General features: G+C 43.6%; 1 protein-coding gene across 10 annotated transcripts in view; it reads left to right on the forward strand.

Annotated features, from left to right (window-relative positions):
• Nucleotides 1-9710: 9710 nt before the first annotated feature.
• Nucleotides 9711-14122, forward strand: part of EEF1E1 (eukaryotic translation elongation factor 1 epsilon 1) — a 28174-nt gene continuing 23762 nt past the window's right edge. For 8 of the 10 annotated variants that reach the window (XR_009543057.1, XR_009543059.1, XR_009543060.1 and 5 more), the window contains exons 1-2: nt 9711-9844; nt 13383-13583. Coding sequence is in view for 5 of the 10 variants with exons in the window: in XM_060163719.1 (XP_060019702.1) it covers nt 9758-9844; nt 13383-13583 (288 nt within the window). In the remaining 5 variants the exon portion in view is untranslated. Of the gene's footprint in view, nt 9845-11323; nt 11384-13382; nt 13584-14122 lie in introns of all 10 variants that reach the window. The other 2 variants (XM_060163720.1, XM_060163721.1) reach the window with 2 other exon arrangements.

A 14122-nucleotide genomic window follows, 5' to 3' on the forward strand; every position in this document is an offset into this window, starting at 1 on the left:
TCAGTGTGGTTTCAAATAATCCCCCCCCCCAAACTGACACAGTTCGGTATTCAGTATCACAGTCTTATATGCTACAAAGTCTGCTAGAGAGCTGCTAAGGGCTATGTTTTTCCATCCTCTGGGTTCAAAAAGATGTGAGCAAAATACTTAAGTAAAATTAAGATACCTACAGGCAAAACCTGACAAAGTGTTTCACACTGTGTTGCATAATAGATTGAGATTCTTTTTTTTAATATCGTGGCACTCCATATCTTCACCTACCTGTCAGCTCCACATCATTTGTTATTAATTTAACACCAGAGAGCCTGGAAAGAGCTTCAAGCTAGTGAGAGCACACAAATCAGGAGCAAAGACAGCAAACCTCCTTGGAGGTTCTTGTTCACAAACTAACGGAGTTTAAAAAATGCCCCTCAATTTGGAGGATGCTTGATATGAAATCAAACGAAGTAGAAACATGAGTTTCAGTTGCCTAATTTAAACCAAAAACTGAGAATAATACATGGGCAGCCAGGTCATCTATGGAATTCCAAGCAGCACTGGAGGAGAAATTCTTCTCTTTCTGATTTTCTTTAGCATGTCAATTGCATGGACCTATTCCCAGCATCCTCTGATTCTAAGACAGGGACATCCATGGGCATCTCAACAGGATGAGTCGGAGGAAAACATGTGTCTGGTTTGCGGACTGATTTTTACAGCAGTGCTTCCTCACTAAGAACCTCATCTGGCTTTCCACTGAAGCTTTGTATAAAACATGCTCGTCCTATATTAATCAAAGTCCAGTCTCAGGTGAGTAATCTTCATTCCGATACATGTCCAAATGCCATCACAAAAGAGTTAAAGCAAAATGACACTTGAGTGTCAAGTGCATGAAGAAGACGTTCCTCTACTAAATTTCCTAATCAAATCCCATCTCCTTAGGCCGGTGTGCATATATACCCATATCTGTCAAAAGCCAAGGAAAAAATCCAAAGAATGACACTGACTGTAATGTGACAGCAACTAACTAGATGCTCATCAAACTTGTTTCCTCTTCTTCCAGTAGTAACCAGGATGCTTGCAGGAAACAGAATCCAACTCTGATGATTCAAGAGACTTTAAATGAAAGGACTATTTACAGAGGCATGGAAAGGATTGAGAAAACGCAAAAGGGTTGCTGAGGCATGCAGGAACTAGCGAGAAGAGAAAAGTATGACAGCCCCGAGCTTACCAAGGACTCTCAGATAACACAGGCTGTCTTCTGAATATCCCACAAATACGAGATGGACTCCCTCTCAATTAACAGGTTGACTGTCTCAACGGATGCCACGTCTTCAGGCACCGAGAGAACTTGAAAGAAAGTCTGTTACCCACACACAAGGGACTCTGGGGAGAGAAGAATAGGTTCAAGCCCATCTGCAATGGCAAGAGCAAAGAGCAGAGCGTGAGTCTGGTCTTCATCGTGCCTGGGGGCTAGAAGAGGGTTCCCATGGCCAGGCTGGGATTGCGACTTTCAAACTTCCTTTTAGTTTTAAGAGCTCAGGAGGTGTATGGGGTTTTCTTTGGTAAAGTACCAGATCTCGGGGGTGGAGAGCGGCAGTGGCGGAAGCCTAAATGCTATCAACTGTCTAACATCAAAAACAGAGAACAGATGCGTGGTTGCCAAGGGGGTGGGGGAGGGCTGGACTGGGAGTTTGGGGGTGATGCAAACTATTACATATAGAACAGATAAACAACAAGGTCCTACTGTAGAGCACAGGGAACTATATTCCATATCCTGGGATAAACCGTAATGGAAAAGAATATAAAAAAGAATTATATATGTGTATAACTGAGTCCCTTTGCTGTACAGCAGAAATTAACACAACATTTTAAATCAACTATACTTCAATTAAAAAAAAAATTTTTATACATCAAAAACAGGGTTAGATTCTATTGCACAGCCAAATAAAGGAAGGGAACAAGGTATAAAAACTCCAAACTCAGGAATTCCCTGGCTGGCCATTGGTTAGGACTCTGCGCTATTATTAGTGCTCCCCACTGCCGGGGGCACAGGTTCTATCTTTGGTCTGGTCGGGGAGCTAAGATCCCACAAGACATGCAGCAATGACTGATAAATCCTCCAATAACGAGGACGATGAGGAGGCGGATGCAATGAGATGATAAATGGCCACTTTCTGAGCCCAAAGCTGGTGGTTCAGGAAATCGGTGAACGAGGGATTGGGGGACTGGGGCGAGGAAGTGATTCTTCCTTTAGTAAACTTTTCCTTCTAGTAGTTTTCTGAGTCATTTTCATTCGCACAGACCTACCCAGCAGGCATGGATTCTCTGCTTTGGGGATTTTCACATTTGCTTTAAGGCAGAATGCTACCACGTCCTCGCAGTGTGCATGTTGGTCTCGGTGACCCACTGACCAGCATCATGTTCATTTTCTCATTCAGCCAATGAAGTGGTCAAGGGCCCACTCTGTTCGGTCTCTCGTGCCAAGTGCTGATGACTCAGTAATAAACAGGACGCCATCCACATCCTCAGCAAAAGCTTGCAATGGGCACAGAGGGAGAAGAAGGCAGTTTCAATACAGTGGAGCACTTCTTATGCGAGGAGCATTCCCAAGGCTGCTGGGAGAGCTCAGGCTCAGCCCCAAGAGAGGACGTGGGGCGGGGCGGGGGTGTCTGGGGAAGGAGCATAAGAGATACTATAGTGAGTTCAGTGCAGACACGTTGAGTTTGAGGCGCCTCAGAGACTTTGGAGAAAAGCCTTTTTTTTTTTTTGCAGTACACGGGCCTCTCACTGTTGCGGCCTCTCCCGTTGTGGAGCACAGGCTCCGGACACGCAGGCCCAGCGGCCATGGCTCACGGGCCCAGCTGCCCCGCGGCATGTGGGATCCTCCCAGACCGGGGCACGAACCCGCGTCCCCTGCATCGGCAGGCGGACTCTCAACCACTGCACCACCAGGGAAGCCCAAGACTTTTTTTTTAAAGTGAAGTATAGTTGATTTACAATGTTCTGTTAGTTTCTGGTGTAGAGCAAAGTGATTCAGTTATACATATATATACATGCTTTTTCATATTCTTTTCCATTATAGCTTATTATAAGATTATTCAATATAGTTCCCTGTGCTGTACAGTAGGACCTTGTTGTTTATCTGTTTTATGTGTAGTAGTGCGTATCTGTTAAGCCCAAACTCCTAATTTATCCCTCTCCTTGCCCCATCCCCTTGGTAACCATAAGTTTGTTTCCTATGTCTGTAAGTCTATTTCTGTTTTGTAAATAAGTTCATTTGCATCATTTTTTTAGATTCCACATATAGGTGATATCATCTGATACTTATTTGTCTTTCTCTGTCCAACTTACTTCACTTAATATGACAATTTTTTTGGGGGGGGGCCATTCCAGGAAGCTTAGTTCCCCAACCAGGGATTGAAACCGGGCCCTAGCTGTGGAAATGCTGAGTCCTAACCACTGGACTGCCAGGGAGTTCCCCTAGTAGGATAATCTTGAGGTCCATCTTTGTTGCTGCAAATGGCATTACTTAATTCTTTTTTATGGCTGAGTAATATTCCATTGTATATATGCACCACATCTTCTTTACCCATTCCTCTGTCGATGGACATTTACGTTGCTCCCATGTCCTGGTTATTGTAAATAGCGCTGCTGTAAACATTGGGGTGAATGTAACTTTTCAAATTAGAGTTTTCTCTGGATATATACGCAGCAGTGGAATTGCTAGATCATATGGTAACTCTATTTTTAGATTTTTAAGGAACCTCCATACTCTTCTCCATGGTGGCTGCACCAATTTACATTCCCACCAGCAGTGTAGGAGGGTTCCCTTGAAGCAAAGACTTCTTAACGCAGCTGACAAGACTCCTTCTGGGCTTCCCTGGTGGCGCAGTGGTTAAGAATCTGCCTGCCAATGCAGGCGACACGGGTTCGAGCCCTGGTCCGGGAAGATCCCACGTGCCACAGAGCAACTAAGCCTGTGCGCCACAACTACTGAGCCTGCGCTCTAGAGCCCGCGCACCTAGAGCCAGTGCTCCGCAACAAGAGAAGCCACTGCAATGGGAAGCCCGTGCACCGCAACTAGAGAAAGCCCTCACGAAGCAATGAAGACCCAATGCAGCCAAAAATAAAAATAAATTAATTAAAAAAAAAAAGACTCCTTCTGATCCAGCACCTACTTGCTTGCCCAGCTTCCCTCTCCCCTACTGACCCGGCACAGTTCCTGCAAGAATCGCGTTCTCCTCAATTTACAGCCTCTGTATGTGCAATCCCCACCCCACCCCCACCCCCAGAACTCTCCACTTCCATTCCATCTCACCCCTCACCTGAAAAACACCTTTTCCTCCCTCTGGTCTCAGCTCAGACACCTTGACCCCCCAGGGAACCTTCCCTGACCTTCCCCAGTTCTCTGTGCTCCTGCCCTTCTCTCTGCTTCCTGCTCTTTGCCTCTCACATGATTCTAATGGTCTGTTTTCAAGCTTCCTCCCTCCAGACACCCTACACCTGAGGGATCGTTTGTCCATGTGACCCTACTGCTTAATTCAGTGCCTGGTGCATAATAATGACTTAAAGAGGCCTTGGGATAAATGCAGGACAAACAGAGATATGAGAGGTACCTGCAACAAAGAAATCAAAGCACGCATTGCACATGTATCACCTTATTTAGCACGCGGTTGATGGCAATGAAACCTGGGTTTAAAATCCCAACATCTTCTTCTAAAATAAAGTTCCCCTAGAACTGAACATTTTCAGATAGGCGCTGCTGAGAGCAATCTGATACAATCACGGTTTCTGGCAGATGCGGCTCATTTTAACAGATGCCGATATGACATACAGAAAGCTGTCAGGCCTGCTCCAGAAAAGAAAATCAGCTGGTTTGTGTTCCACTTGACAAATTAATTTCCTTTGACATTTAATTTGTATCCCCAGGTACTGTGGATTTAAAACTTGACTAGGACAACAGCAGATTAGAGAAGTGTTCCATTTGACAAAATCAAATCATCAAGTTATTTTTATTATGAGCAAGGAGGTCTTCGCATGGATATTTCCAAGTCAAATATGCAGATCATCTAAAAATACGCATATTGACTATTGTAAGTAAAATACAACATTTCTCCTCATTCTTATGCCTAATATTGAGTGAAGGAAATACAGCATGCGTCAGCTCACCATAAAAACAGGGAAAGGAGGACTTCCCTGGTGGCGCAGTGGTTGAGAGTCCGCCTGCCGATTCAGGGGACACGGGTTCGTGCCCCGGTCCAGGAAGATCCCACATGCCGCGGAGTGGCTGGGCCCGTGAGCCATGGCCGCTGGGCCTGCGCGTCCGGAGCCTGTGCTCCACAACAGGAGAGGCCACAACAGTGAGAGGCCCGCGTACCGCAAAAAAAATAAAAATAAAAAATAAAGTACCAATTGTGGGCTTCCCTGGTGGCACAGTGGTTGAGAGTCCGCCTGCCAATGCAGGGGATAACGGGTTCGAGCCCTGGTCTGGGAAGGTCCCACATGCCGCGGAGCAACTGGGCCCGTGAGCCACAACTACTGAGTCTGCGCGTCTGGAGCCTGTGCTCCGCAACAAGAGAGGCTACGACAGTGAGAGGCCTGCGCACCGCGATGAAGAGTGGCCCCCGCTTGCCACAACTAGAGAAAGCCCTCGCACAGAAACGAAGACCCAACACAGCCTAAATAAATAAATAAATACATAAATTTATTTTAAAAAATAAAAAACAAAGTACCATTTGTATTGTTTGGATGTGCTCGTGTAAACGACATAATGTGAATTTTGCTTTGTTAGCCAATTCGAAAACCCTTTTCTTTTTATAGGTCAGTTAAACCCATATATATTTATTAATATAATCGATATACTTGGCCTCAGCTCTGTCATATTGATTTTATGTTATATAAATTATATACACTCATGAAGATTACAGTAATCCACTTACGCGGTCTGTTTTTTTTTTTTGCTTGAGTGTTCTCTTCCCCTTGGCGTTTAGGAAAGTTAGTATTTTTGTTCTAAGTTTAGCTTTATATAATAACTCTAATCCCCTCTTCTTTGGGATGCTGCCTATCAGTTACCATTTATGAACAATATTAGAGTTTGCTAGTAATCTTTTATTTCACCTTCTCCCCTGCTCTTCCAGCACCTACATGGAAACAATGGCTTTTTTTCTTCTAATTAATACCAGTAAGGCAATCACAAGCTGTTTTCATTTCCATGTGCTCTTTACACAACATTGTAAATCAACTGTACTTCAAAAAAAGAAGAAGAAGTGAGTAATGCTCGGAAAGACACCGCGCATGGAGATGCCCTCTTTGAGGGAATAGCTGGTAGCCAAGGCAACCAACTTCCAAAGGCAACAGTGAGGGAGACGCAGTTTCCCAATGATTTTAAGGTCATGTTCCTGATGCAGAAGTGGCATTGGTGCTGGTAGCTGCAGAAAAATCTAATTTCTTATGTTTGTAGCAATACTTTGTAGCCATGACATCAGCGGTAGAACTTTCCTCATCAGGCCACTTCTCCAGCTTGGTTTTGGAGAAACCTAGCTTTGAGATTGTTCCTGTAGGCTTTCTAACATTACTGTGAGCTTCCTAATATCCTTTAAATTAATCAGAGTAGATACTGTCCTTTGCATCCAAAAGCCCTGACTGATAACTGGAGGCCACACATCTCCCATCGTTGTGAAGGACTGAATGAAATAACTCATGCTTAAAGCACCTACCACACAATAGTGCTCAGCAGGCACTAGTTTCCTTCTGGATTCCCTATAGAGGAGAATAATGTACACAGAGGCAGCCAAGCTAGATCTTGTCCAAGTTTCTGAAATAGATTTGCATTCATGAAAGATATATTCAGTTACCTTTGTCTGGACACTGAATGTCAAAGCCTCACATGTTTCTTGGAATCTTTTTAGCCTGTAAAATCAGAGAGCAAAGGTAATAAGCTTTACATGCAGGACTGGCTATATAAGTCATGGGGCCCATGTAAAAAGACAAGGCAGGGCCCCTTTTTAAAAGCTATTAAGAGTTTCAAGATGGAGACAGCAGAGTGTTATACCAAGCACAGGGTCCTGCTAAGCATGCCCTTGAAAGCAACCCTGTCTACGTGTACTTCTCATCCTCTTTCTCATACATTGGTATTAAGACTAGAGAGTATGACAGGAACATCTAGACCCCCCCTCTCTATGGCCACCCCCAAAGTCTGTTCAAACAAGCAAGCATTTTATCTATACACCACAGGTGGCCACAATAAAAGGCCCTTACAGCCAACAGTACAAAACTGCATTAGTAGCACAGTTACATTATAAATTTACAAGGACAAAATTACATTAGTGGTACAAAAATACCTATTCACTTTCAGGCAAAAGTCTCGAAGTATTGAAAAAACTGGATGTCAACACCAAAAGGAACCAGAGAGGATATCTAATCCAAGCCCATTGTTTTATACTTGGGGAAACTGAGTCCCAAGGGGGTTAACTGCCTTCCCAGAATGACACAACTTGTCCATGCTAATCAGAAACCAGAATGCCTGACTCCTGAAATCTGGTTTAAATTTGCCCCTTTTTATGTGACACCACCTGCTTTCCTTTTCAGCTCAGAAGCACTGCAGTGGTCAACCAGTTTTATTCCCCAGTCATGCACATCCACAACAAAAGGAGGAATACCAGGGAAGAAAAGGAAATTCAAGGTTAAAAACCTTCAAGGCCCGCCCCCCCACACACCAACTGTCTCGACAGGCCATGCTCTGACATTAATTCTTCTCTGAAGAATGGAGTAATCCTCTCCCCTTCTCCACCCCACTCTGGGAGACTTTGAAGCCTGATCTACGGTAGCAAGACCCATGCACTAGAGAAACTCTTGCATACGTACACAGGAGCCTGATCAAGGATCTTACGGCAGCAGTGACATAAGGGCAAGAAATTGGAAACAACCTAAATATCCATCAAGAGGATGACGGATGGTGAAACCATTACAGCTCTTGTCTGAAGTGCTGAGTAGCAGCTAAAAAGAATGAGGTGTTTAAGTGGCATGAAAGAAGTCTCCAACACATTATTGAGTAAAAGGAAATTGCCAAACGATACATAGGGTATGAAAAAAATCAAGGAGACACCTAAGGTACCATATACATGTGTGTACATGCCCAGTAAAAGGTCTTAAAAAATCCACTCCAAACTCACTGCAGGGGTTGCCAGTAGGATACAGAATGGGATCGTGGAGAGTCTGATGGTCATAATTTCAAGCCTCATCTTGAAAATGTCAAGTTCAATCCTGCCTCTAGGCTTTCACACTGGCTGTTCCTTCTGCCTTGGGACACTCTTCCCTGGGGTTTTTGCATGGCTGGCGAGTTCCCTGTTAGGTTCCTGCTCAGTTTTCCCCTCCTCAGAGGTGTTCACTGATGCCCTGTCTAAAGCAACCATCCCCAGGCTGTGGGTGAGGGATGGAGAGAGACTTTTCATTGTATACTCTTTTGTGCCCTTGAATTTCAAACCAAGTGAACTTCTCCCCCATTCAAGAAATAAATAACAATGTAAAAACCTTCAGGACTTGAAGGGAAGAAATAAACTTATAACTACTTTAAAACAAACAACTTTCTTTTAAATTACAAAATCTATCTATAATATTTCAAATCGAAGTGCATAAATTAAAAAGTGATATTCCACCCATATATCCAATCTTACTCTCCCAGAGTTATCACTTTTACCATTGGGTGCATGTCTTTTCTGATACTTTATACTGGAATTCAAATCAAATCTCACGTTAGGTGATTTAGGTCAAGGCTTATCTTAAATATAATGCCTATTGGAATTAGATAACTGTACAGATTGTTTTAAAATATTTTATTGCAAGCAAAACGTGTAAATAGATGAGTGAATTCTCTCAGAGGACTGGCCTTTCTGGAAGGAGTGAAATAGTTATTCAACTCTCTGTATAAGGAAAATAAACAGATAATTAATGCACAATAATCCACTTATACTGGAATATCCTTTGTCTTTTGTTTATGTCGACTTGGCCAAATTTTCTTTTCTTTACATTTATGTCTGCTGCCATAATTAACTCTTTAAGTATTTTAGGGTAGGGAAGGTGTCACACAGTGACAGCATTCCCCACTAAACTATATCTCTGACTTAGTGATGAACTACCTTGTGTTTCCTTTCCATTTCTCTCAGACTAATACACACGTTGTTTTTTCATTCTTCAACGTGGAAATTATTTTTCATAAAACTTTTGGAAATATTCTAAGTTCAACATATACTACCCATTTTATACTTTGAAGATGTTAGAATATCTTAGGGAGAAAGCGTTTTGTGCATTGTTTATGTATACACCAAAAGCTACATAAATTGTATCACTATCACACATAAATTAAACATAAATATACATAAAACACATAAATATATCTACATAAATTATATCGCTATTATATCTTTTGGTATTGCAAATAAAGATCATTAAAACTAGTAATGGCTGAATGGGCTATACAAACTACTTGACACTATCTAACACACCCAGTGTTCTTTGATAATCTTTAAATTCAGAATCCTACCGCTAGCCCTGAGCTGGAGCGCTGAGGTTTGCTAGTTCCTTCTCCGGCTGTCACACCACCCACGACCCGCCTTCGGCCCCGCCCCTCACTTAGCCCCGCCTCTGCGCACAGGCGCACCTTCCACGCCCCCTCCGTTCAGCCAGTAGTCGCTGACGTTTGTGAGAGTAGAACGTCCCTCTCAGCCAATGCAGGAGACCCTTGCTGACCTGGTCCCGCCCCTGCCGAGAGCTCGGCCGGAAGATGGCGGCGGCCGCTGAGTTGACGCTGCTGGAGAAGTGTCTGGGGCTCAGTAAAGGGAACAAGTACAGCGCTCAGGGCGAGCGTCAGGTGAGAAGCTGAGGCAGCGCGGAGGGGGAGAGGTGGACGGGAGCGCGGCCTGCTGAGCCGGGGTGGGACCGGGCCGGCGGGCGGAGGCGGCGGAGCGAGGATGCCACGCGTCTCCTCCCCACAACGTGCCTGCGCCGCCGGCTCTCCAACTGCGGCCCTGGCTCCCGGAGGGAGGAGGGGACACCTGCTCCTCTCGGGCTTGGCCTGAACTTTTCCTCCTGCGAAGTTGTCATCATCATCCCATTCTGGGAAAGCAAGGGGGTCCTCAGAGAGCCCTCGGGTAGACCGAGCTGGAGGCCCCGCGTGTGCGTTCAGTGACAGCATTTGCTGTAACAGTACTTTTCATTCAGAATTACGCAGCGACTGCGGAGAGCAAACGGCGTGCCGAGTACACCGTGTTAGGCCGGGGGATACGGAGGTGGTCGAGGCGGACATGCCCCTCCCCTCAGGAAGCTTGATTTTTAGCTAGGTGGACAAGCATTGCAGCTGTGTTAGTTACAGTACTGAAAAGTGCTGCATTGCAGCGTAGACGTATGAGAGATCACGTAGTGAGTCCTGGCGCAATCTGGGAGATTCGGTTTTTCTGAGGCCTTGTGAGGTCAAGTTCAGTGTGCAGCGTGCAGAGATCGAGGGGGGAAGTTCCGCGGTTGGAGATTGCCTGGTGGGGTGTAGGGACTCGGATTTCTGAGGGCTTTGAAGGACGTTTGTGTTTTATTAGGTGGGTGGTTGCGGTGGAGGAATCAATGTATCAGAGGAAAATGTAGAAAGACAACTTTGGATTATGTACGTTTTTTGCCCCTTTGAGATTTTTTTCTAGATGATACTTGGTTTTTGTTGTGACTTTTTCTGTTACTCATTTGGTCCATCTTAAAATCTTGTCTCCAGAGCAGTCGTATTGTAGTTTTTACACGTCAGTTAGATTGACGTCTGCAAAGGATAACATGACTTGCCTGACACCAGCCCACTGATGGGTGCAGAGTAGGCACTGGAGCCAGAGTGGCCGAGTGGCCAGCTTGTGCTTTTGCCTCTGTACTCCTGCTGATTCCTCCCCTTCTGCCCCTACTCCCTGGTTTGGTTTCTATTTTTAGGGGACGTTGCCAAACATGAGTCTTGCCTTCAGAGAGCTTATGATCCAGTATGAGAAGTAGTCATCGACAGTTCATGTTAATCAGAACAGCAGAGCTGCTAAATGGAGGAGAGCGTTGTTGAGGAGTGTGGAAGAGAAAGTTAATTCTGACTCTAAAAATGAGTTTGTAAACTATGTGAAAAGCTGGTGTTTGAAGTGTGTAAGACCAGTAAATTACGAAAGATTGGGTGATTGGGGGTAACAAGTAGAGCAATACGGTGGATGATGCAATGCAAAGTAAACCCAGAGTTGTAGTTTGAGGCCCAGTTGTGAGGGCTGTGGAGTTCAGAGTGTGGTTTCTTATTTTATTTTAATTAAACCTTTGTTCTCCTTTTTCTTTCTTTTTTTTAAAGCAGAGGACAGCTATTGAAGGTTTTCGTTGATGTGTTTGGGGAAAGGGATGAGGATATATGGTAAGATTTATTCATTTTGGGGGGAAGACAACTGACAGCAATAGCCAGCAATAAGGCATCGCTGCAATATTATCGATAATAAAAATTTGAAAACAATCCAGGAATCCAGCTCTAGGAGAATGGTTATTAAATTATGTACATCAGCACATGGGAACATTATTTATGTAGCCATTGAAAGTGACCACTTTGAAGACCATGGAACCGTAAGGTGAATGTGAAGTGGTGTGTGTCCCGTGACTGCGGCTGCATGAGGTTGTCTACTTAGGCTGCGTAAAGGAAGGAGAATGAACTTTCCAGCCAAATGTACTTTACTGAAACCCTGACTCTGCCGTTACAAACCTGGTGACCTTGGTTCTTTATCTGTAAACTAAGGAGGAAATTACTTACCTGTCTTAAGAGATATAATGATTAGATGAGAAAGTAACCGGAAATTTTTTGAGTTCCTGTGATGGGATTGTGGATAATTTGTTTTTCAAAATAGTTTTCTAGAATTGTCATTTTACCCCCACAGTCAGCAGTTGTGAGTCCTTTTCTTTCCTCTTTCTTTCTCTCTTTTTTCCCTTTCTCCCTCTCCCTCTCTTTTTTTCTCCCTCCCTTCCTTCCTGTCTTTCTTTCCTCCCTCCTTCCCTCCTTCCCCTCCTCCCCCCACCCTCTCTCTCTCTCCCCCTTCCTTCCTTTCTTCCTTCCACCCTTCCTTCCTCCCTCCCTCCCTCCCTCCCTTCCCCTACCTAAAAGCACACGCATCTCAGTGAGTTACCTGCCATAAAATGCACACAAACAGTCAAGGAATGGAACACTGGCAGCACCCCCAGTGAGCTGCTATTGTTTTCTTTTAATGCGTTTTTTTAAAGGAGGTTATTGATGATCTTAGAAGTAATGGTTTCATTTGAGAGTGAAGGCAAAAGTCAGAGTTCAAGGAGCTAAGTAATGAATGGAAACTAGCTGGTGAGGAAGTGGAAAGCTGAGACTACCTCTGGTTGCTTCCTTTACCGTTTAGGAGGTAACCTTTGAATCTGTATCCATAAAATGTTAATCTCCCCGTATACTTCACATGGTCACATTGACCTAGATGTAAGTGTGAAAGGGCCCTCAACAGTGAAAATCGCTATCCGAGTTCAGTATGCTATTTGAACTGAACAGACGGCTGAAGAGAGCAGCCGTCTTCCAGGGGAAATATTCTCTTTTGGTTTCCTGAGGTCCTTTAGATTGTATACTTGTTTATAATTGATCAGTCTCCCCATTGGTGATACTTTCCATTTTCTTTTAAATTTCTCAAAATGCTTCGCTTAGTTGCGCATCAAGAACATTTAAATTAATTAGCAATTTCTTATAATCTGAGCCTTCGGATTGCTGTTACAGTAGGGGAAACTTAGAAAGTAGGATTGTTTTTCAGGGGATTACCTGAAGCCCATACTTTATTATTAGACTTTTATAATCAGTGACCTCACTCTAAATGACGCCAAAATTGATGAATATGCAATCCATGGCAAGGAAATCACCATCGCAGTCCACACCTAGTTAATGAGATAACTATTTATATTAGATCACATATCACTTAAACCAGGATAGAACTCATTTGGTGGTTCTAGCTGTATCAACATGAATTCAGTGTTCACTATAACTGTTTCTTTTGTTATTACAGAAGTTGGGTTTATTTAAGCATGTTCATTCACCTTGCTAAATAAGGTATGGGTAATCTTGATCAAAATTAATGTGGTATTATTAGGATTTCCATTTTCTCTTTTTGTACATATGTAGTTATAAATTATACAGAAGCATCATTACTAATTTTTGCAATGTTATTACCAGTTTCATAGCATCAAGCATCTATTATCAAATGTAAATTATGTAACTCTTATTTTCCTGACTCATTTGTAGGTAATTTAATATCTTAAGGGTATTTGAAAAGACAGTTTGGGAATTAGCGATTACTTAGAACTTACAGTCGTGATGGTATTTGTTTTTAAAATTTATCTGAAGAATTTTTTTTCTTTTTAAGATTCCAGTTCTTCAGACGAACAATGGTCCAAGTCTAACGGGATTGACTACCATAGCAGCTCACCTAGTCCAGCAGGCCAACAAGGAATATTTGCTGGGGAGCACCGCAGAGGAAAAAGCAGTGGTTCAACAGTGGTTAGAATACAGGGTAACTCAAGTAGATGGACACTCCGGTAAAGACGACATCCGCACTGTTCTGAAGGTATCGCCACGTCTCTTTATAGGCTGAAATGTGTGAACTCTTAATAACAGGATGTCTCTTCCCTGAGATTCAGTAACTGAAGTTGTTGGCTTTCTTTACTTGTTTCCTTCTGCCTCATGTTAGTCTGTACAAACTTAACAAGGAGCTTCCTTGTTACATAGGTACCTCCTTGCCTGGAACAGCCTCTGCCAGCCCCTCAGCTCACATACCCCTTCCTCAGCTCGTCCTTGGCTACTCTCTCTCAGACAGATGCACTTCCTTGTTCTCAATGCTTTTCTTTCCTAACACAGCACCCTGTGCTTTTCCTTTGCAGCACTAATCATAATTAATAATAATAGCTTTGTATGATTTTTTAATGTGATGGCTTGATATTCATTTCCCCCACTCTGCAGTCCTGATTCCCTAACCAGTAAAGTACTTTCTTAAAGCCAAGGGGGAATCAAAGTTTTGGGGGTTGTAGTTTGTAAAAATCTGTCCATTTGATCTGAGAAAGCCCACATTTCCTGCCTTTGAGACTGATTGCTTTGGGATTTGTATTT

Source organism: Lagenorhynchus albirostris, chromosome 10, assembly GCF_949774975.1.
Source record: "Lagenorhynchus albirostris chromosome 10, mLagAlb1.1, whole genome shotgun sequence".
Lineage (NCBI taxonomy): Eukaryota > Metazoa > Chordata > Mammalia > Artiodactyla > Delphinidae > Lagenorhynchus > Lagenorhynchus albirostris.